Source organism: Diadema setosum, chromosome 6 (assembly GCF_964275005.1).
Source record: "Diadema setosum chromosome 6, eeDiaSeto1, whole genome shotgun sequence".
Classification (NCBI taxonomy): domain Eukaryota; kingdom Metazoa; phylum Echinodermata; class Echinoidea; order Diadematoida; family Diadematidae; genus Diadema; species Diadema setosum.
Window position 1 is genome coordinate 3,594,836 of NC_092690.1, and position 23,296 is coordinate 3,618,131.

A 23,296-nucleotide genomic window follows, 5' to 3' on the forward strand; every position below is an offset into this window, starting at 1 on the left:
CTTATATAGGATTTGACCAAAGTTAAATATGGAGTTATCCACTAGGTATAGTCTGGTATGCTTTTTCTTTCGTCTCAAGACGTGTTGTAACAGGTCATCTGAAAGATAATACGGAGCTCCATTGTAATTATGTCACCGATATTTTACATTACCCATACCCACGCTGTATCAAAGTAATAATGCAAGACATGTTGTTTTTGCCATTAAGTACCATCTATCTATCAAAACAAATGAAGAGTTTGTTTGCAAAAACCGATAAGTCCATATTTGCCAAACGGAGATATTTGTGATTAAAGGTCAAGAAAAATAAAGAGAATAATAAGAAAATTTTTGCTTCTTTTGACCACAACTTTAAAAATTTACCTTTATATTTAGTGACCAATATATCATTTTAAAGGTATTATTTTGTACTTTATGACAGAGACCATACTTCAAAATCTAAAAAAATGGACTTATCGGTATTTGCGAACAAACTCTTCAAATCTAAACATGATGCAGCTGAATTCTTCATGCGTTGCACTGTCAATAAATGAACTGTTAATGTGCATTTTTCTTTGGAAAAAAAAAAACCAGATGCATCAAGTACTTTATTCTGTGAAAGTGCCGTGATAACGTACGAAATCTGGCTCATTCGTTTGTACTTGTGCTTTTTGTTTTTCTTTGTATTTTTGTTTGTTTGTTTGTTTGTATGATTTGTTTGCATAACAAGATTGCTAAAAAAAAATGTCTAATCTACAAAGGGTAAGCAATGTCTTTAAATTTGCATTTCGGCAGGGTCAGTCGATGGCCAGTGCTCCCTCCCCTCCTCTCCGTGTTCTCATTGCTCTGTTGATGGACACTTTGACGGAGAGGCCCCCGTGCCCCAGGGATCCTACCTGCTTTGGACCTGTGACATCGGCTACGTCATGGACGGGAGTTGGGAGATGGTGGTATGGGTGTGTGGACAAAACGATACTTGGATCGGACCCGAACCCATCTGTACAGGTAAATTTAGAAAATGGAATTAAAAAATTGAGGGGGTCGGTGCAATATAGTGCTAACCCACAAAATAGTCATTTTGATATAATCGCTTTGAGTGTTGGGAAAGTCCATACATTGTACATTAATGAAACATGAATGCATGCATTTTTACCATCTTATTGGTTGAATTCAAATATGATATTTTCACGGAGGTTAGAGTGAAGAATAAGGATTATGAACATGCATGTAACTCAATTTTTGACACAAGTGTGGGTCAGCACTATATTGCACCGACCCCCTCAATTATGTCTCTGTGTTGGAGAAAAAAAAAAAACCCACCTCTTCTTCCTATATGATCATAAACCCGTGCATATACTATTTTGTGTAACTGTTCTCTTTATGATAACTGATTTGCCTCCCTGTACGTGTAAGATAGACCTGAAGCCCATCGTGTCGATCGAATCTCACGAGATGTGCGCATTTTAGTCAACATAATTTGCTCATCTTATTTTGTTTTATTTTTTATGTTTGTTTTCTTTTCTTTTTTTCTTTTTTTTTTTTTGGGGGGGGGGTCCATATCCTGGGATGCTTAACTGCGTGCTATGATTACACTGATTTGGAGAATAAAAATTCCCATAAATTTGCCAATTTCAGTTCCATCTAATCGAAGTGTCTCATATCCCATTCCCCTATATCTGTGGCTACAGAGGTCACGTGTTCATCTCCCCCTGTACCTGCCCACGGATCAATAGTCGAGGATGATCAACAGACATACCATCAGGGTGACAACATCTCGTATGTATGTGACACTGGTTATTCTTTGAGCTTTCCAAACTCCACTGGAAACCTAACGTGTGGGACCGATGGGAGATGGATTCCCGACAATGCCCCAATCTGCCGAAGTGAGTATACATGCCGGCACCGCGCTTGAATAATAATCGTGATTGAATCTATTCACTGTATTTATTTATTTTCTTTATTTTTTTTATAGTCGTTGTCATCATTTTCGCGAAAGCTTTCCCTACTGGAAAGAACACGGAGTTTCGCAGTGTGTTCAATCTGTGTTTATAATTATAGTCGATTGTCAAGACCCTCAAATTTGACAGTGCAAATACAATCCACGCTGTGGTGTTGTTGTTTTTTTTTCAACGGTATTGGCACAGTAAAGTTCTATTTCACACTGTTAACGAATAATTGTGAATCAATGTTTCACAATGTGTTCACACTGTTAAAAACGCCCGAATTCACGAAGTGAAGAGATTTCACACTGTGTTTAAAATTCGTTCACACTGTTTTTACATTATGTTTTACGATGTGGGACACTCTGTTTTTTAAAGCAGGGTTACCACTTAACGTGTTTAATATGTTTAACATTGGCCAACTCTATTCGTATAACAAATTGCCGATGTGAAAGTGTAGTTCGACAAATTATTCATTATACATCCCAACAGTAACATCCCAAATATCAATTTTCTCCCCACGCTTCCCCTGAATTTCTAAGTATAATATAACGAATCCTTTTCGAACGTTGTGCAAGCATTCCTACCACTTTCAACATAGGCAGATTTTTAGTTTCCACCCAGAGAAAGGAAATAAACAAACCACTAATCATTATTCTATTTCTTGTCCCTCTGCGGTTCCCATCCTATTACTTTGTTGTAAATCTTGCCATTTTGTCATCATCACATTATCTCGTAATTTGGCTATGATGGCATTGAAACATCTGCAGTTGACTGCCCAGAGTCCTACACAGAGCATGACAACGTATGTTTCTCGACTTCAACGGCTCTCAGCGATTGGTATGGCGCTGTTCAGACATGCGCAGTCCAGGGAGACATTCTGGCGCTCCCAAAGAACAACGACACTCATGATCATTTGAAAAGCATGGTTAACAGTGGCAATTACTGGATTGGCGTTAGAGAGGGCAGAGACTGGAAATGGGCATCTGGTGAGTGAGCAGAATGCTCTAAAAAAAGTATACCCATGCAGATTACAGAGGGCGCTATTGAACTTTATTCACGAAACAATTCACCATAAAACAGTTGAAAACACATACAAGACGAAACCGAATATGTTTTGGAAAGTTTGAAATAATGGAGGTAGAAATATCACTTACAGCGATCAAAACGGCAAGATCTTATTCAATTGTAAACAGGGGAGAAGCTGATTATAAGGCCAACTTTAATTCTCAGTGCTAATAAGGAAATCACAAACTACAACATTTAAGAAAAAATGCCTAAAATTATCATGAACAAAATTCTAATAGGGACACATTGTTTATATAGAAAATATGAATATTTGATAAAGCAAAGCCATTAACACTATATCATTACCTATCATTACTAGTTTATCGTAGCCTAGTTGCTAATTAATATGTCATCATCTGGAGAGACAACACATTGGAGTGAATAGAGCGGTCAGTTAACCTTTGCTTCATTTCCACAGACGGGTCGTACATTGAGAGGCTGTTTTGGAACAAAGGGGAACCTAACGGAAACCACGAAAGCTGTGTGGAACTTCGGAAATCTGACGATGGAGACCATTTTTGGAATGATGCTGCCTGTGGCGAACAAAATAGTTTCATATGCGAAGCAGGCAAGCGAAGATGTTTTCTTTTTCACACATTTTCTTCATTGCCAGAACCCCTTCAACCCCCCCCCCCCAAAAAAAAAAAAAAACACAAAAAAAAACATGCGGATACACAACAACAACTTGCAGATCATAAACCATTAGTTTTTGTTACTGATCCCCTTGACAAGAGAAACGTGAAGTTTTGATTTCGACTCGGGTTTCATTACAGAAATCATACGCAACTCAATAGATAGTTAAGTAGAACATATTTAACAACGTTGTATTCATTAAGCGTTTATCAAAATGATTTATGTATAACAATGAGGCCTTGTTATGAATTGAATAGGCACGTCTTCTCGGAAGACTCAGCAATCGAGTCAGACATTTTGTTTTCAGAATATACAGGGCACTCTCGTTATAACGAACATGGTTATAACGAAATTCCGGTTACAACGAAGTAAAATTCAGGCCGAAAACATTAAACGCTCTTTACTTTTATCGTTTGTTTGATCGCTGATAGCAAAATTTCGATATAACGGAAGAAAACTGCCAGTCATGTGGACTTCGTTATAACGAGAGTTGATTGTATCAAACAATGCAGAATTGTGTAGAGATATTTTATAATGAAGAACAATGTGTATATAGATAACACAATATCCCTTTTAAAGAGCAGAAGAATGTAGCGCTATTCAAATTTCGTCTCAGTTTTGCTCATTATTATCTCTCATCAAAACACTATTCTATTGCAGAGGGTTCTTGTATTAATGGGACTGAAGAATCTTCTAGTCTAAACGCGACGTATAACGGCAAGTGCTATCGTTTCATCGGAGGTAGCCTTACATGGCAGGAGTCACGAGACGCCTGTGAATCGAGAAACTATGGTTCTCTGGTGGAGATTTTAGATCTTAGCACTCAGGAATTCTTGTCTTCTCTTGCATCGCTTTGGGAGTCCGTCTATTCTACGGAGAGGTTGTGGTGGATTGGGGCGTCCGAAGACACTAACGACATTGAAAGGTCTTGGTTCTGGTCGGACGGTAGGTGACGTAACAATGCTACCCGACTTCGAAGTATCCATTAATATAATTGCATTGAGACATAGATCTATGCATGCAGAAGCGTCAACTGATGCCACATTTTCATTTGTTTGTTTGCTTGCTGTAGACAGTTCCTTTGTCTTACACTTTCTTCATGTACTATTTTGGTTCGATTATATTTCCGATATAACAAAGAAAAAAATCTGAAAGGAAAACTAAACGAGAAACCCAAAATGCAGTTACTCCAACAATGATTTTACAACGAAAATACTCTTTACAACGGAGGAAAAAATCAGTTCCAAAGATTATCATCTTGATATTATGTTTATGTACTGTACTATTCAGCTATCACAAAATTTCCATTTAACGAAAGAAAATGGCAGTTCGTTATAATGGGAATGCACTGTATTTACAGTGTACTCCCATTATAACGGACACACTGTTACAACGAAATTCCGGTCACAACAAAATAAAAATTCAGGCCACAACATTATCGGCTCTGTGTATTTTTACTGTTTATTTGTTCGGTTATAACGAAAGAAAAATGCCGGTCCCGATGACTTCGTTATAACGGAAGTCCACTGTACTTTGTACCTACCTGCAGACACTAGAGTCCACACTACACAATGGGCCCCTGGAGAACCTAACAACATGGGCGCGGAGGAGTGCGTTGAAATTAGGGAAAGCCTTAACTTCGGTTGGAATGATCAGGGCTGTTCTCAAGTTGCATCATGCTTTTGTCAAAAAGGTGTGTCACAAAAGTTGAAGCAGAGAAGAGATTTTGTTTGTCGGACAGATCATTTATCATTATCAGCTGTGGTTTGAGATGTCGCAATTAAACGCCCCTGCTGGAAAGAACACAGTGTTCCACAGTGTGAAACACAATGTGAATACAATGTGAAACCATGGAGCTCTAGTAGCTCCATGGTGAAACAGTGTGAACAATATGTGAAATCTCTTCATACCCATAAATTCGAGCGTTTTAACAATGTGAACATATTGCGGATCATCAATTCTCAATGTGAAACAGATCATCACTATGTGAACTCACTGTGAAAAACCACATCCAAGTGTGAAACCATCTTTACACTGTTAAATTCGAGCGTTTTCACATAGTCGACTATGAGAACACATTTGGACACACAGTAATCGTTTCAGCAGGAGAGACTATAGGAAGCCTACAGTATCCAGTTCAGGCCAACAGTTTTTATCAGTGCTATTCTCCAAAAACTTAAAAGATACACCAAAAAAAAAAAAAATGCAATGCAGGCGAATTGACGAACAAACAGAACCCTCGTGAGCAACGAGTATTTGATGCAAATTGAACATTACTTTCGGTTGTAGATAATCATATAAAGTTCATTCATTCATTTGCTCATTACTTCATTCCCATTAGTCACATTATTCATGTTGTATAATAATTTGCCAAATTAAGTGTGTCTTTTTTCAGATCATCTTCATAACAAAACCATATCAAACTGACTAAAAGGGGTGCCTTGTTATACGAAAGACCATCTTGACGCAATACAGGACTATCAGGGACCGAGGAATTCCGTAAGGGGTGGGGGCGAAAAAAAAAAAAAGAAGAATATTTGCCACTTCTCTCGTGTTTGGAAAACAAAACAAAACAACAACAATATCAACCTATGAAAAGTCGAAACAAAGTATTTTCTCTGTCTGGCAGGACTGGCGGCTTGCGGTGATCCTGGTGCACCAGCTCACGGTGTGAGGACGCCAGACGATACCTCTTCATTCCTCGATGGCGCCAAGGTTCACTTCCGATGTGATACTGGCTACCAGCTGAACGGTTCCTCATCAATCACGTGTCTTACAAACGGGAACTGGGACTCGGAGTTGCCGGAATGTCAAGGTACGTAAGAAACGTAGGAAGTGTTATTACGAAAAAAAAAATGAAGAAAAACTAGAGGCAACAGATCTATAACATGGATAATACAGACAAAAAAAAAAAAAACAACAACAAAAAAGAGAAAGTCGGAAATCGAAAACAACTCTGGAAAGATATGGTTGAGTATGTTTATTTGATTTTTTTTTTTTTTTTTTACGTTAGCTTTGATTTTATCATACGTTCTTTCTATGTGATTTTACTTACAAACAAAATTTTTTTTTATGTTATTCACTTTTTTGTCATACGTTCTTTCAGTATGACTTTACTTATAAACAGTTTTTTTTTCTAATAATCATTCTTTTTTTATTGTGTGAAATATAGTACACCTTCGCGGAGAGATTTATTCAATTCTCCTAGGCTAGTTTTCAAGTTCAAGTTTGTAAAACATTTATTTTCCTTCTTTTTCATGTTGTAAATCACATACATAAAGTTGTACAAGGAAGACAGAACCTCAAAAAAGCAGAGCTTGTGGTGAGCTGCCTAACAGTAACGCACTGCGTCACAAACACATGAGACAGCAAAAACACAATATTTTTATTATTATTATTATTATGATATTATGATAATAGTTCCAAAGGCAATATTAAGATGAGATATTTCTCGAAGAGAAATATTGCAGTTCTAGACCCCGTTTACAGTGCGGGGCTGGGCCGAGCCGCGGCCGAGCCCAACCTCAATTGCGAGGCCGAGCCCCGCAATTTTGTCCGTTTACACTGCCGAGCTCGGCCGCGCTTTTGATTCAAACCTTTTAATATTTTGTCGTAGTGGCGCTCTGCTTGTAAACAAACGCAATTTGGTATTGTCTGGTTTTCAGACCCTTTGCCAACTGAATTCCGTGGCGACGAAATCGCCGTTCGGGCAAAGGCCTTTGCCGAAGGAAACAATCCTTTGCAGGACAAAATCACCTTAAATTATACCAGTTTTCGATGTTGAGGTGGTTAATATCGTGAATAGCGAAATAGTACGGGCAGAGGGTCTGGAAGCCAGACTAAAATTGGCCGCGCATTTGGCCCAGTTTGCGTTTACACAAGAAGAGGTCGGGCTCGGCCGCGGATCGGCCGCGGCCGAGACCACCTCCAGAGCGTGGCCAAATGCGCGGCCAATTTTGGCCTCGCATTTTACACTGAAATGAAGGAGGGCTCGGCCGCGGCTCGGCGGAAGGGAAGAAACACTAACAAACCTGACAATATCAGCAAAAAAGTCTATTATTCCAAAAAGAGAAACGATTTATAATGGGATCTAAATAAACTCAAAGAAGTTACAGATTTTAAATGGGCTGGGAGATTATTCCAGACCTTGGGACCACAAAAACGCTCTGTGTGTTGGAATAAGACTTTTTAATGTTTTGGAAAGTGAATTAATGAAGATGATCTAGTTTCATACTTATGTTATTCTGAGTTTTCTTCAAATAAGTGACAAAAATTATCAGGGAGAAGATTATTTGTACACTTATACATAAATAAGCCTAATTGAAATGTATTGGTATCTTTTAAACGCAACAACTTTAACTCGTTAAGCAGTTTGCAATGTACAGTCTTGCATTGCAGTTTTACATTGCACCTACAGTTGTATGCAGCTACAAGAATGTTGATATGAAAAACCAAATCCACAAAAAGTGTTCGAAAAATCATCAAAGCAAACAAGTAATAAACTCAAACCTTTAGCACAGAAAAACAAATAGGAGTCAAGTACGTGTTTTTTAAATGCACAACCTATTTCCTTGGACCAAAATTAAAACGTATGTTCCTCTGACACTGATGACTATAATTGCGGTCTATACTGTACAGAGCATTATTGTATTCTTTATCTGGTATATGTTTGTCTATTGCTTACCATTTTCTTCTCTGCTTTTATGTTTGAACATGTCTGCCCCCCCCCCCCCCAGGAAAAAAAGCAGTATCTAACATTTTTGGCGATTTTCACTTTTTTGCATAAATATAGTCAGTGGGCAATCCTTCTTCATATGACATATTCAGATTTTTGAAAAAAAATGTTTGGAAAGCTACTTTTCCGTAACTGCCAAACGCAGTATCTACACTTAACTTGCACTTTCCCCAAGGAAAAACGCAGTATCTACGTGATGAATATTTCCCCAAGGAAAAACGCAGTACAATCATTATCTACAAAGCTAGTCTTAATTACCAGACACTGTTATATTATGTGAATACTTTGCCGGTTGTTCTGTAATTTCAACATAAATTACTTTCTTTAGATATACTGTCTTGCTCAATAATAAGACATAATGTTCAAAATATCTAACCGAAACAATACTGATTAGTAAATATTTTGATGAGATCGTGATCCTAATATAAAACACAGTGTGTGATTAAGACTAACCGAGTGCACATTAAACAATACAGCTAGCACAACACTGACAGCTTGCATATTAGCTGCACTGAGCATGCAGTCAGCACAGGGCCCGGCCGGCTAGTCAGCATACCGTGTGATTGTGTATGGTAGGTGTTCAACCCACCGACCGGGTCCATAACGACCGACCGAGCATTATAATGGCATTGCGCGTACAGAAAGAAAATGTACGCATGGGACTACGGGTCGCGCAACGTTCGGTGTTCGATTCTTCACTGGGCTACGCTACCGAGTATTCCCTCTAAATTACCGAAATTTAGCAAAATCGAATAAGGTTTATCGTGTAACTACATATAACTAGGCCTACCTTTGCTGACTCATTGTTAGATGTAGAGTATCCTTCCGTAATAAATTTGACGATTTTGACCGCAAAATTGTCACCGCCGCTTGTACGATCGTGCACACACGTTACACATACACATGACATAAACATTTTGTCGCCCGCTACGACCGTACGAAATTCATCAAACAGTCCTTCAAAAGTGATATCGAAGGATTCAAAATATATTCAAATATTATTGGGGAAAAATGACGGCTAGAAAAAAACAGCGGCCTGTCGAAAAAAAAAAACGCATTTAAGTGCCCTTTTTATACGTATTGTCAGGGTGGCCGGTTGAAATGAGCAGGGCAACTGAGTGCGGCAAAAATGACACCCCACGCGTTCGAAGCCGCCATCTAAGAGCGCGTACCTCAGATCGCATTTTCAGTGCGCGCTTGTGAATCCGGAGTATTTTCTCCACACGTGAGTAAAATTTCAGGCAAATTGTGAGATTTTTCACGTTTCTATTGATAGCAAAACGTTAGGTGTCCGATATTATGAACACCGAACCATACTTGTCTGGGATTAAAACAAAATGTTGTCCCGGGGAAAATTACTCGTGAGCCTAGCCCTCAAGAAAAATTTATCTGCAGATAATGAGTAAGTAATTCAAAACTATTTCAATATTGAAAGAATAAAGCTGATCGTTTGTCACACGAAGCGAGGTAAACACAAATGCATATTTGTCACACGAAGCGAGGTAACGTTAGAGGGCCATTCTCCGATAAAGCGTGCAATTACCGTTGTAGAAATGACAAAAAATCAACATCAGAGATTTCATTTATTTTTCATCATTTCAGAAACTTTAATCCCTTAGGAATACAAAACAATCAATGGGTGATTTTTGAGAGCCCATACTTTTCCTAGAAACATTTCCAAACGTAGAGTCCTTTTTTTTTTTTTTTTTTGCATAATCACTATTATTAAAACCAAATATCAGATACGTTACCAGAGGTAGCGTCACAAAGCTGTTGATTTTAAAATGGCAATGATAATGTAAAACTACAAGCTTAAACATCTACAAGCATCGTGGAAACATTTTGGAGTCAGCTTTGATCTAATCTGTAATAAGAATGATCATAATCTATAAAATGAAGGCTAAATAAAAATCAAGAACATGTACATATTTCGGCTTGAAATATATTTCCCTAATCTAACTTTTTACCTGCATTTGAATTACAACAATAATCTCATTGATTACGTATGCAACTTTATGAACAAGTATTATACCTCTCATAAACAGCAAATGCCAGGTAACATCTCTGTCAGATTAAATACATTTCGGATCGAAAGAAGAACGGTGTGTGGTAACGTATCTGACGCACCAGACGTTCCGTTAGTATACAATTTTAAACCCAACACCAATCATGCCAATATATTCATTTTAACTTGTAAGAACATCACAATATGATTATTTTCGTTAAAACACTGCACTTCTAAACGTAAAAAAAATGTTCTCGTCATCGATAGAAGATTAGATCATTCTTCAATAAAACTTTGAGATGTACGTAAAATACGAGTCAAGCAGGCACAATTCCACAATGCTTCTTTTCTGATATAGTTCCGAAATTGTGTTATTATAATACACGGAAGACGGTAAGAATGAAATTGGAAAAGATAAAAGCAAGTGATAAATATAAATTCAAATTCCATTGTTCCTGTCTGTAATAAATTAGGTCTGAAGAACCAATAAGCGATGGTAACGTATCTGACAAAGTGTTTATGTTTATTGACATAATTAACTACCAATTCACATCAAACCCCGATCACTCAAACATATGATTCAAAAACCTGATGCAAAACGTAAGAAATTGTTAGACATCAAATCCTATCGATATTTTTAGAACATAAACCTGCAACGAAGGGAATGATCTTGATTTTAAACATAATACTAACCCCATTTTATGTAAATAAGATGCGACATTATGATGAAAGGTAATAATGAAAGGTAGACCGTTCATGTAGTTGCGTTTGCTGTGAAGTTGAAAAAAAAAAGGTGGGTACCAAAACTCAGCCTCTAGAGTCTTTCTATGTTATTGTGGAACATAACACGCACACAGGCACACACACAAACACAACAAAGCAGAAAGAAAATGAATTTGTAACATGTCTGACGGCACTTTTTGTAAATGCCACAATAATTGATAGTACATTTCTGCTTTAGATGAGTATAGGTTTTAACCTTTTGCAAGATAATCGAAATCCACTTACGGCATATAACTCTTTGAAGAATAAAGTATTTACTTCATGAAAACGGCCCCGAAGTGACTGAGATGTCCAAAATAAAGTACAAGAAAGATGTCCAAATAAAAGAAGATGAGCCACCACATTTTGTTTGAAACTTATTCTTTTACTTTATATTGGACATATCGGCCACTTCAAAACCGATTTTCTTCAAATAAACTCCTAATTCCTCTTAGAACTATCCTTTTAGCAAGTCATAACAAGAGAGCCCGTTGTAAACCAGTTAAATCCGCGCGCAAAAGCGCGGCGCGGATAACCTTTTATTTTGTTGGTAACGTATCTGACACTTTTGATGGTAACGTGCCGTTACCGTTCTCATACTATTATCTACTAAAATATTCATGTTCTCAAAAAAAAAAAAATGTTGTGTGATTAATCATTGCCTTAAGTATTCAAAGGTATCTGAGCTTCGTTTTTATTTACAGCATACTTTTTTCTAAATGAATAAAAGTTTAAGTAACGTATCTGATGTCAGCTTATCGTAACATGAGGCTTCCGCGGCTTCGGATCTGTATATTTATTTTGTAACAAGAGATTCAATGAATAAATCATGGTTCCATGTATGCGTTAGGTTGATTTTGTTTAACACATGAAATTACACTGCCATGCGGCATTTCTTTGATCTTCTCTCAAGAGTCTAAAAAAAGGGTAACGTATCTGACTGCGATTTGGCGACATGATATAAATTATCTCTTAGAAAAATATCAAAACATCATATTGTTATGTAATATTATTCTTCATTCAGGCACTCGAGGGGCAATGTAATGAGGTACAAAAGATTTGATCTGAATGATATGTTAACAAGTAACAACTTGTTATATGAACACTTCCTGTCCTGGCGACATGGGGTTTTTAGGGTTACATCAAACTTCGGATCGTATTTCTAATATAATCCCGGACGTCCCAATAGCTTTATTGGTATTTATTTTACAGATCCAACCTCTCAGATGAATTTAAGCAAAAAAAAAAAAATGATTTCTGAGGGACAAAATATCGATTTCAACTGTATAAACATGCTTGCGACACGAAAATCGCAGTTTTGCACGCTTTATCGGAGAATGGCCCTAGAGTTCTAACGTTAAACACAAATGCATGTTTACCTCGCTTCGTGTGATTATTAAACGATCAGCCTTTCTTTCATATTCTACCTCGATGATGAACATCTTCCGTACTATTTCAATATCAACTTGTTGTGAAGTAACTTTGATAGGCCTAGACCCTTGTCAAAATTCCTCAGGCTCCAAATCTGAAAGTTTCGTCGAAAGGCAATAGACCTAGACTGTATAGATCTATTTGTGTTGTATCGGATAAACTAGCCCGACCAGACGCTGTTGATACGCTACGCGATACGTATGTACAGCGGCGACTGGGCTGTGTATAGACCGTTTCAATTTCGATGGCCTATTCACCTACCGCCTGTAGCGGCGCTATAACGGCCGCCATAACTGGGGGCCAACGGGGGCTCTCAGCGAGCTAGCTACCCAGCGAGTTGCACTTGCAGCAGCAGCCCAGCGTATTATACCCATCGCGCATAGTTAGCCGGGCGCGGACGTATGCGCCGCCGGCGGCCGCTGGGTCGGCGACCGCCGCGCTAAAATTGTGATTGTTTTACTCACTGTGGAAAAGTCATTCAGCGGCATTTAATGCCTTTCTTTTGGATAGATTGAGTAATTCAGACATATCGATCTAAAATGAAAGCTTCAAAGGATCAGAAAAAAACAAACAAACACATATTGTGCAGTTGTTTGGGTGCACAAATGACAGGCGAAAAACCGGAAATGGAAGCTGCACGTCAGTGTGTGAAATTCAGACACTACTGACGCATGAATATATATCACTTAAGTGAAACACAGCGGTATAAAAAATGCACAGATTTTCGAAACAAACTTTGGCCTATGCCTAATAGATTCTCTATTTAATATAGGCTTAATCACTGCATATTCATATTCGTAAAATAAAGTTGTTCATTTTAGAAGACAAGTTCAGATCACAGATTTTGATAATTCATTACTTTTTTTTTAATGCTTGGTGCAATACTTACCAAAGTTAGAATACACTTCCTGGTTATACTACATGACAAACATTTTAAAGCCTACACTACAGCCAAATGAATGTTTCAAGATGTGTAAAAAATTCTTATATTGTAAATTTTTACTTCTTCACTAAGCGTTCAGCATTAAATTGACCATATTCAACTTGGGCCTGGAACTCCGAATTTGAGTTGATTTTTGATAAAGTGATATAGATATTAAACTGCTATGTATGGTGGCAAACATCCGTTTCATAAGCATAATTCATATTTAGAAAGTTTGATTTGAAAATCACTTTTGTAGATTATAGTTTTAGGCGTTAGCGCGATGTTAAATGCAAGGTTACTTAGACCTTAAACAGTAGAATTTTTGGTTGTTGACATCAGGCAACGTAAATTAACTTCTTAAGTTTATACGGCTTAAGAAACGCTTAGATTTGCCTTCAGTTTGGTTTACTTAGTTAGGCTTGCCGGAAGTTAGTGACAACCGAAAATGATATAGGATGTAGCTAGGGTTCTAGAAGTCAATAGGTCTAGACGGGTCTAGATCTAGTCTGGACTGTTGGCTATAATTCTAGACAAGATCTAAAAAAACGTTAGACAGACTCTACCCCGCTGGTCCGAGAAAAGCCTAAAAAGGTTTAAGTTAACTGATATTATTACTAATTGATAGCGCCATATCTACTATATCTAGCTCAAGATTCTGATTCATTATTTGTATTTAATTATATCAGCTAACTGCTCAACAGTCTAGGCTCACTATCTAGACGTCTGTCTGCGCCTAGCCATAGTTCTCCCCAGTTGTTTTTATCCTCTTACACAAATGTGAATAGATCTAGTGAAGGGGCTTACACGGGAGTACCCAGGTCATCGCAAAAGAAATAGAGTCTACAAACACTCACGGATCGTACCGATATTTACCTTGAAGTTCAAGTTTGGGCTACAGCCGTATACGCCATCTACTCATTCGCTCATAGTCGGTATAAGTTGTTCAATTTTATTAATAATAGCTAACGAAAAAAAAAAGTAGACTCTATAGTTGTCACAAATCCAGATGCGTCGATCGCTGCCAGCGCCAGAGATAGCTAGCTGGCCGGCTGGCACCGCGTGGTAAAAGCACTGGCTTCCGCTGGCACCCTTGCCACGCACGCACGGCGCTTGCCGACCCGGCCTGGTTGGCCCCCAGTTATGGCGTCGCCTTAAGAGGGCGCACTTCCATGAACAGTCACTTGAATCGGTCTATAGTTACGGATAAACGTCGCGTTATACTAACTGTTAACATGTTAGACCCTATATTTAGATCTAAGTCCAAGTCTAAGACTTGTCTAGACAGTAACGTTTGAGTCTTGCGTCTCATTTCTAACGTTAGACTTAACGTTAAGCAGAACTTTCAGGGTCCGTATTCCGAAAGTCTAAAGAAAGATGTAGATCTAGTGTAGGACTAGAATAGGCCTACTCTAGGGCAGGCCTGTTTATAAAACTAAGAAAGAAGTCTAAGACTAAAACTTAACCACTCAGAATCCTATTCCTAAGTCTAACACCGCTAGTGAAGTGTCAGTGTTCAATTATCTACTCCATACGATACTGTCTTATAATTACATAGACAGCGATCTAATCGTTAGTTGAAAATAGATCATGTGAAAAATAGGTAGGGGCCTACCCACGGTAAATGGACAAAATAGAGACAGTTAAGAATAAGTTGTATTTTAATTCTTATCGGATCTAACATTAGACAGTGTCTAGACCCTATTGAGACTGGGTTGCGTAAAATGCATGCATGATTCCATGCTGCATGCTACAACTTAGCGTTACAAGTAAAAAAGTTACATTACAAATTTACATGACATAACAAACTTAGGTTCAATCCAGAAGGAATAGGCCTAGGCCTAGACAGCGGATGTCACTTCGATCTAGACCGGTTCTAGATTTATTATTATTATTATTTTTTATTAAAGAGTCCTGTCTCGTGTAACGAATAGGGCTTACACTAAACCTTTTGCAGTTCTAACGTTAGGGTATTTTTTTTTCTGTGGGTATCGTGCATATCTTGAGGCTGTAGACTCGTGTAGCCTGCTACGTAGCCAGCCTAGAATAAACGATATAAAAACTAGACCTAGTCTAGATCGATATAGGTCCAGACATCCGATTTAGATTTATTTTGGTCTAGACAGACTCTAGCATAGACTGTTCAGATCTAACGTTAGATCTAGTATTCTAGATGCTAGTTAGCGGCTAGGCCATGTAGCATCACATTACAGCCCTGGCAAGCTTCATATTTATAAACGCGTGACGTTACAGCAAGATCGGTCTGGGAATGTAAGCAAAACGTTCCAAGAACGATCTGTTATTTGTTAATGCTATTGTTATGAAGCCTGCTCTGCAATCAGGGCATAAATGGGGGATGGAGGATGCATCCCCCAGGGCCAGAGGTTGAGGATGGTGCATCATGAATACTTGAAGAGTTTGTTTGCAAAAACCGATAAGTCCATTTTTGAAGATTTTGAAGTATACGGTCTCTGTCATAAAGTACAAAATAATACCTTTTAAATGATATATTGGTCACTACATATGAAGGTACATTTTGAAGTTATGGTCAAAAGAAGCAGAAATTTTCTTATTATTCTTTTTATTTTTCTTGACCTTTAATCGCAAATATCTCCATTTGACAAATATGGACTTATCGGCTTTTGCAAACAAACTCTTCACTTGTACAATGATGTATACATGCATACATAATTATGGCAGAAGATTAATCCTAGCCATTCCGCTGTAGATACTGCGTTTTTCCTTGGGGAAATTCGTTCCACTATATAGATACTGCGTTTTTCCTTGGGGAAATCAGTTAATTGCATGGGGTTTCCCCAAAGTATCTACATTTTCATTAATAACTTAAAAACAAAACAAAAACACAAGATGATATTTTCCAGGAAAATTGGTAGCTAGATAGACTAAAATTCCACAATGAAGGACTTTTTCAAAAGAGTATATTTTCCAGGGGCTTTGGAAAAAACATAAAATGGTGAATATCTCGGTTGCTGAGAAATGGAGCTGGATGTAGATACTGCGTTTTTCCTTGGGGGGGGGGATGTATACACATGTAAATATTTATCTTTTTTTTTTGAAACGCATAAGTACTAAAAAGTGGACCTGTGCGCTATGCAAGTAGCCACCATTATTATTCGTATTATTGTTATTATTATTATTTTTTTTTTATTATTATCATTATATTTATTATTACTATTATAATTTTTTTATTATTGTTATTATTAGTAGTAGTAGTAGTAGTATAGAAAAGGGAGAAAAGGATAATACATGAATGTATTATTGAAAAAGATGAAATTAAAATTGATCTAATATTAGTTTTCTTTCTTTTTTGTACTTTTTGGCATGTTTCGTACTAATATAATAATACTAATAAGCTTAATCGCTTATGATGGTAGTCTCCTGCATTCAATTATCTCTGTTGTTTACTGAAAAATACTGTATATCTTATTTTATGTTTTTGTTGTATCTACATTGCTCAATGCAATCACCTATGTGTATCTATTTATGTACTGTTATCGATTTATTTCACTGCACTTGTTATTCTTTGTCTTTGTACTTTTTGAAGCTTGCATTCAAATTGCATCTGATTGAATGCAGAAATAAAAGCAAACAAACAAACAAACAAATATTGGCATTACCCTTGTTATATCATCAGCCGTTGTTTGCCAAGGCAAACCATCACCAGTGAACGGCGCAAACGTGACAGTCACAGGAAACGAATTCAAAGCCCTTGCCATCTACGAGTGCTCCGATGGTTTGATACCCACAGCTTCCCCGGTCAGTTACTGCCAGACGGACGGCATGTGGAGTCAACCAGATTTCTTTTGCACAGGTATTTTCCACCTTTTAGGTTTTTTTTTTTTGAAATAAATAAAAAGAAAACATCAATAAGGGGAATGAATAACATAGTAAATTGAAGACCTGAATATAAGAACGACCAACGTCCCATTTTTGGCCAAATTCGGTTTGACATGAGAAATTGTAGCTTATGCATGGACTCATCTTGTGTATTAAGTGATAAATCCTGATTACCCCCGGAAGTGCCTGAAATGAATGAGTTAAATCTTATATAAAATGTAAGAATGAAGGAATTGGGTCATTCTTTGATTCATATTATAGCGCCCTCTCTCTTCCCTCTCTCATCTCTATAGCAGTATATTATCATGTATATGATTCAAAGAACGACCCAAGTCCATCACACAAAATGGCCTCTCCACAATTAATGTAAATGTTAATTGTCATTTTAATATATATCATGTTATAATTTGTATATAGAATGTTGCCTTCCCATCACAGTTAAATAGAATATTATTGGACAAATAAAAAAGATATGAAGTTTTTTAAGTTTACTCGAAATGGTCTTCCATGGACTTGGGTCGTACTTATATTCAGATACTCAATTGGTAGTTTTTTTTGCCAGGTTGAAATAGAACATAGAAAATATATTCTTGTCTCTGTTGACAAATTCGTTGAAGGTAAATGCATGGTAATAATTCTCTCTTCAGTGATACTATCTCTCATACCAGTCCATTCTAGTTACAGTTTTGTGTGTTATTAAGTACGCACACACACACACACACACACACACACACACACACACATACACACACGTAAACACGTGATATTCAAATATGCAGACCTGTCTTTCTAAAATGGAACCTCTGTTTTAAATGCAAAGTTTATTGTTATCCAAATCATGTCATTCTTGTGTGTGTGTGTGTGTGTGTGTGTGCTTTTTTGTGGGGGGGGGGGAGGTGGAGGGGAGGAGTGGGTACTTTTTACAGGTATTTATATGTACTTGGAAATACACACACGTGCTCTCTTTACGGTATGATACGATCATGATGGCACGCTAATTCATGACCTTGATTTCTCATTCAGTTCCTACCTCTTCACCCACGGAAACGTCTCCCACTTCAGTCAAAACAACTGGCTCGGGAACATCACAGTCGTTATCCACGACAGGTAAACTTCTTCAGTTCAGTTCAGTTCATTTTTTTTTCTGCATTTCAAAATCAATACAAATCAACAAATCAACACAATACTTTAACATAGTCATTTACAGAGCTAATATTCGTAACGTTTGGAACATACATACATTTTTTTTTTTTTCAAGAACGAATATCATATGTAAAAGGAAGCAATAGGAAATGATAAAAATGAAATGCAGGGGACCATCATCATAAGCTAAGCTTGACGAGGAAGATGGCCCCAGGTAAAGAGATACATAAAGAAAATCTTGCCACTCACTGAGTGGGGGGTAATTATGCGAAGGGCACAATAAAGAGATACATAAAGAAAATCTTGCCACTCACTAAGTGGGAAGTAATTGTGCGAAGGACGTGCGGTGCAGTGCGGTGTTGGGATGAATCTTGGTTTGTACGTTGAGTGTTATTTTGTGTATCAGTGTGATGATACACTGTCTGATCTATCTGATCAAAACGTATTGTGCCGTTATTTGTATACCTAACGATTTGTAATTCGGTCCTTTAAAAAGAAAGAAAAAGACTGCACAAGCAGAAAAAAAAGATAACAAACCATAACCAACAGCAGTATCACAATCAACAGAGTCCAGTACACAAACACATTAGAAAGGCAAAGAATGATACAAAATCATTTTCCATCAGCCCACATGACTGTACTTATGTCCTTACTTGGCCCAACGAAGAGAAACAGAATAATACTAAAGTATGTTGTTGGATAGTTGTAGTTGTCCTCTTCAAACAAAAATAACTTTTATGGTTGATCAGAGAGCTCACAAAGATACATACACACGCATGCTTTATATCGGCCAATATCGATTTAAGAAGGAGACTCCGTTTGTTTCTCGGGTGCAGCAGACGAAATACTTGCTGAGTGTGCTTAATAGCCTCTGATTAACGTTACACTTCCTGTGTATCTAAACTTTACATTGCACCGCTTATGATGCATGGCATGGTTGAAAATATTCCACCCTACAAGTCACGAAGGACAAATTATTTTGATGATTTCCGAGAGACCCTGGGCATCTATTCGGCTTCCAAAAATAGTGGTGTAAATTAGCAAACAAAACCATTCCATAGACATGTATATCAGTGTGTGTACATAAAACTATGGAACAGGAATAAGATCAATAATAATCTATTTGGAAAACAACTCTTAGAAAAGCTTCTTATTTAAACAACAGATATCAAAGGGTGCGTTTTTTTTAAAGTGGGTATTAACATCCAATCCGTAAAACAATTAGAAATTATACAACGCACTGTCATTTCTTCTTCTTCTTCTTTGTGTCTGCAGATATGACGACTCAGCTTCGAACAACAAATTTTCAGACAACAGGTGCGAACATTGAAGTTGACAGTCCTTTGACCATCCGTTCAATTATCTGCATGAGATTTGATAAAATTATTTCTTTTCTTTCATTTATTGTTAATATTTTGTTCTTGTCATAAGCGCAGGAAAATGTGTTTCTGTTAGTCCCTCCTGAATATCCATACATTTTTTGTGTTGTTTCGCTTAAAAAATAAAATAAAATAAAAAAAAACCTCTTGACTGCTGAACTTACACTGTGTTATGGATTCTTTAATTCAATGGTTATATAAATTCTATAAGCACTTATCAGTTTGATGTTTACTTATATCGGAAAAGTGAAGAGACAGTTTATTCTAATTTTCACTAAGACTATGATAATACCGTATCACAGTGTCTAAGTGCGTGCAAGTGGAATAACATCAAGCAAAGGACCTGTCCATACCAGACTTAACATCTGGAAAAATATTTAGTTCTATTGATCTATCATGCAGCGCATTCTCTACATACAACCAAGCCAGTGACGTCTTCCTACCCGACACCTGATGTGGTTAGCACAACAAAGATGTCTATGACAGGTAATCGCCTTAATATTAAACCTTCGGCTCTGTCTGATACATTGGACTCCCGTTCTAACGAAGTCCTCGGGACCGGCAGTTTTCTTTCGTTTTATCGCATTTTCGTTATAACCAAACAAATAAGCAATAATTAACATTGAGCGGATCTTGCGGTCTGAATTCTTACTTCGTTGTAACTGGAATTTCGTAATATGGGAGTGTACTGTAGTAATGAACACACAGCTAATTCGAATAGCTGTGTTCTCACTGCTGAATGTCGCCTAACCTTTCATTCGATTTTGTTTTCCCAATTTCATTTGAGCTGTTCCTGAGCAAAGTCAATAATCCGCGTTTCAATCTATAATACATAAAACCATCTGTCCCTTTCTCTTTCTCATCTACATTTTTGACTACCCCAGTTCTACAACTAGTACCAAAAAAGAGCCAAAATCCAGTCTTGAGAAAGTTGTGTGTGCGTGTGTGTTTTCAGTAAACTCCTTGCTTATGGGAATAAGATATCTGAGTAAGATATTCTAAATCAAAGGATCGCGGAAAATAATCATCAACTGAAAAGCCCACTCCCTTCCCATAAAGAAAAGAAAAAAAAAAAAGAAAGCGCATCGAAAATCGTCATACATTGTATCTTGAACTTTGTAAATGAGACATGACGATGCGCGGGGCGGGGGGACCTATTTAGTCTATATAAACTTGCATTTACCAATATCTGATTTCATGAAGAATCACATTCATTCATAGCTTTCTTGTTTTATGTCAGCTACATAAGCAAAGTGGCATTGTCACAAATCATACTTATTTTCTTCTCTCATTATAATTACTTCATTTAAATGTAGGAAACCCGTCAACCGAGTCACAAACAACTTTACGCGGGACCACTAGGGGAGAGATCACTCACACGACGTCCGGGACAGGTTTCTTTGATATTTGTCTTTATTAGCCATAAGTACATTCGATAAAGACTGTCTAAAGAACTGAAGAAGACAATGTCTATAAGGTCCTGTTAATCGCATTTCCTCGTCTATTTTCAATATGTAATACGTGTGCGTTTATTTGTTTTTCATACTGAAAAAAGTATCATGATATCCATATGTATAACAATAGTATACAGTTTAGGCGGGCACATGATATCTCAATATCAATATTCTTCTTTTAGTATTCTGGAGGAAGCGCAAGTGCCCTTGATGTCAGCAGCAGTATCAATGTAATTTCTCAGTTTCTTCCTTTTTACATACTGTTGTCGTTTTAGATAGTCCTACCTCGCCGTCGGATTCAATAACAACATTAAAACCGACTACCGAAGGGGAAGTGTCACACGCATCGGCCAAGACAGGTAACAGTGACAACATGCTAATCTGAAAGTATCAACCTTCCTGACTTTTTATTCACATTTATCTGTGCTTCTTTAAATGCTCAAATTTGCATACATCAGGAGTGAAATATGGAGGATACCTCCGACCTATGTGTTTCAGTAAATAAATGGGTCTACGAAAACTTTTAGAAACGTTACTTTCATACTTAATCCTTTGCTTCCAGCCATGTTATGAAAAGAAAAAAAAAAAGCAACAGGCCCGATGACACGTTTACCGGACTCCCCGATTTATAATTAAGAGGAATTAAACAAGCATGCCCATTTTAGTGGAAACGTTCCGTGTATGCGAGTATGTGGTTTTGTGTTTGTTTGGGGGGGAGGAGTGGTTGGTTGTTTTGGTACACATGAGTAAAATCGAATGTGAAAGTCTCCCTCCCCCCCCCAAAAAAAAAAAAAATAAAAAATCGTTCAATACACAATGAGGTGTAGATGAGTGTAGATGTTTATGTTTTAAGCGTCTTGATATGCATTTCCCTCATTACAAAGTATATAAAATCTCTTTTGTTTTTACACCGTATAACACCAATTATAACTAAAAGACGTATTAGCCCCCTATTTGTCACATTTAACTCCTGTCCATAAGTTCATTTGTGAATTTTGTTCATATCATATCTGACTCATTTGCACAGATTATTGTTCAACAAGGGATTCTATTACGGATAATCTTAGCATTAGTAGAAAACGTAATCAACCAACACGCCGTGACATTCGCCTGTAAGGCGATACAGTATCAAATTGTTTGTAAGAAGTGTAATTAATTATGTCAATACAAAATCTATTTCGGCATTATCACCATGTTATTGCTCACTTTGGTGATTCCACACAGATTTGCATACGACCCATTTGACAACAACGGCTATCAACGAAGAAACAACAAGAGCAGATCCTTCAGGACCACCTATTCCAAGCAAGAATCATTGACATAACTATGCTCTTTTACTGATTTGAGGGAATTGATTGTTGAATATCGATTGATTGCTGTCAGGGTTCCTTAATTTCTTTCTAACTTCAAATCGCCCTATGTTAATGATTTCTGAGTGAAAAAAAATCCATATGACACATTGTAATACAAAAGAAAATCTCCCACTCCATCATTGCTAACCTGACAAGTAAGTAATATCTACGTGAACCGATTCAATTTACTACCGAAAATTAAAATGATTTAAGATGCATACGGGATAAGACCCATGACTTTCAATCGACGTTCCCGCGTACGAACCGCACAAGACCTTTTAACCCACAATGTCCCTCTCGACTCAAGTGTAAAAGTGGCTACCTAGCAACTCTAGGATAATAATGATGGCATAGGGGCCGTTGTTGGAGCAGTGAGAACTAAAGAGGCTGAACAATGAGTATCAAAACAATACCGTATAATTATACACTAATATTATAGCTATCATTCTATAATCTTTTAATTGCAACTGATTGACAAATTGCCCTATATCGACGTAAATAAGCACTGAATTGATCAGTGGTTTTTTTTTTTTTTTTTTTTTTTTTTTTTTAGTAGTAGCCATGATAAAAAATCATGGGCGTACATACTCGAGCAGGATTCGAACCTACGACCTCCTGATCACCGGACAGGCGTC

At 37.3% G+C, this 23,296-nt stretch overlaps 1 protein-coding gene across 1 annotated transcript in view; it reads left to right on the top strand.

Annotated features, from left to right (window-relative positions):
- Nucleotides 1-19,806, top strand: part of LOC140230151 (CUB and sushi domain-containing protein 1-like) — a 22,367-nt gene extending 2,561 nt beyond the window's left edge. The window contains exons 2-10 of the mRNA XM_072310341.1: nt 775-984; nt 1,668-1,862; nt 2,690-2,908; nt 4,281-4,565; nt 5,170-5,313; nt 6,250-6,435; nt 17,146-17,278; nt 18,357-18,440; nt 19,752-19,806. Of these exons, the coding sequence (XP_072166442.1) occupies nt 775-984; nt 1,668-1,862; nt 2,690-2,908; nt 4,281-4,565; nt 5,170-5,313; nt 6,250-6,435; nt 17,146-17,278; nt 18,357-18,440; nt 19,752-19,806 (1,511 nt within the window). The remainder of the gene's footprint in view (nt 1-774; nt 985-1,667; nt 1,863-2,689; nt 2,909-4,280; nt 4,566-5,169; nt 5,314-6,249; nt 6,436-17,145; nt 17,279-18,356; nt 18,441-19,751) is intronic.
- Nucleotides 19,807-23,296: the final 3,490 nt, after the last annotated feature.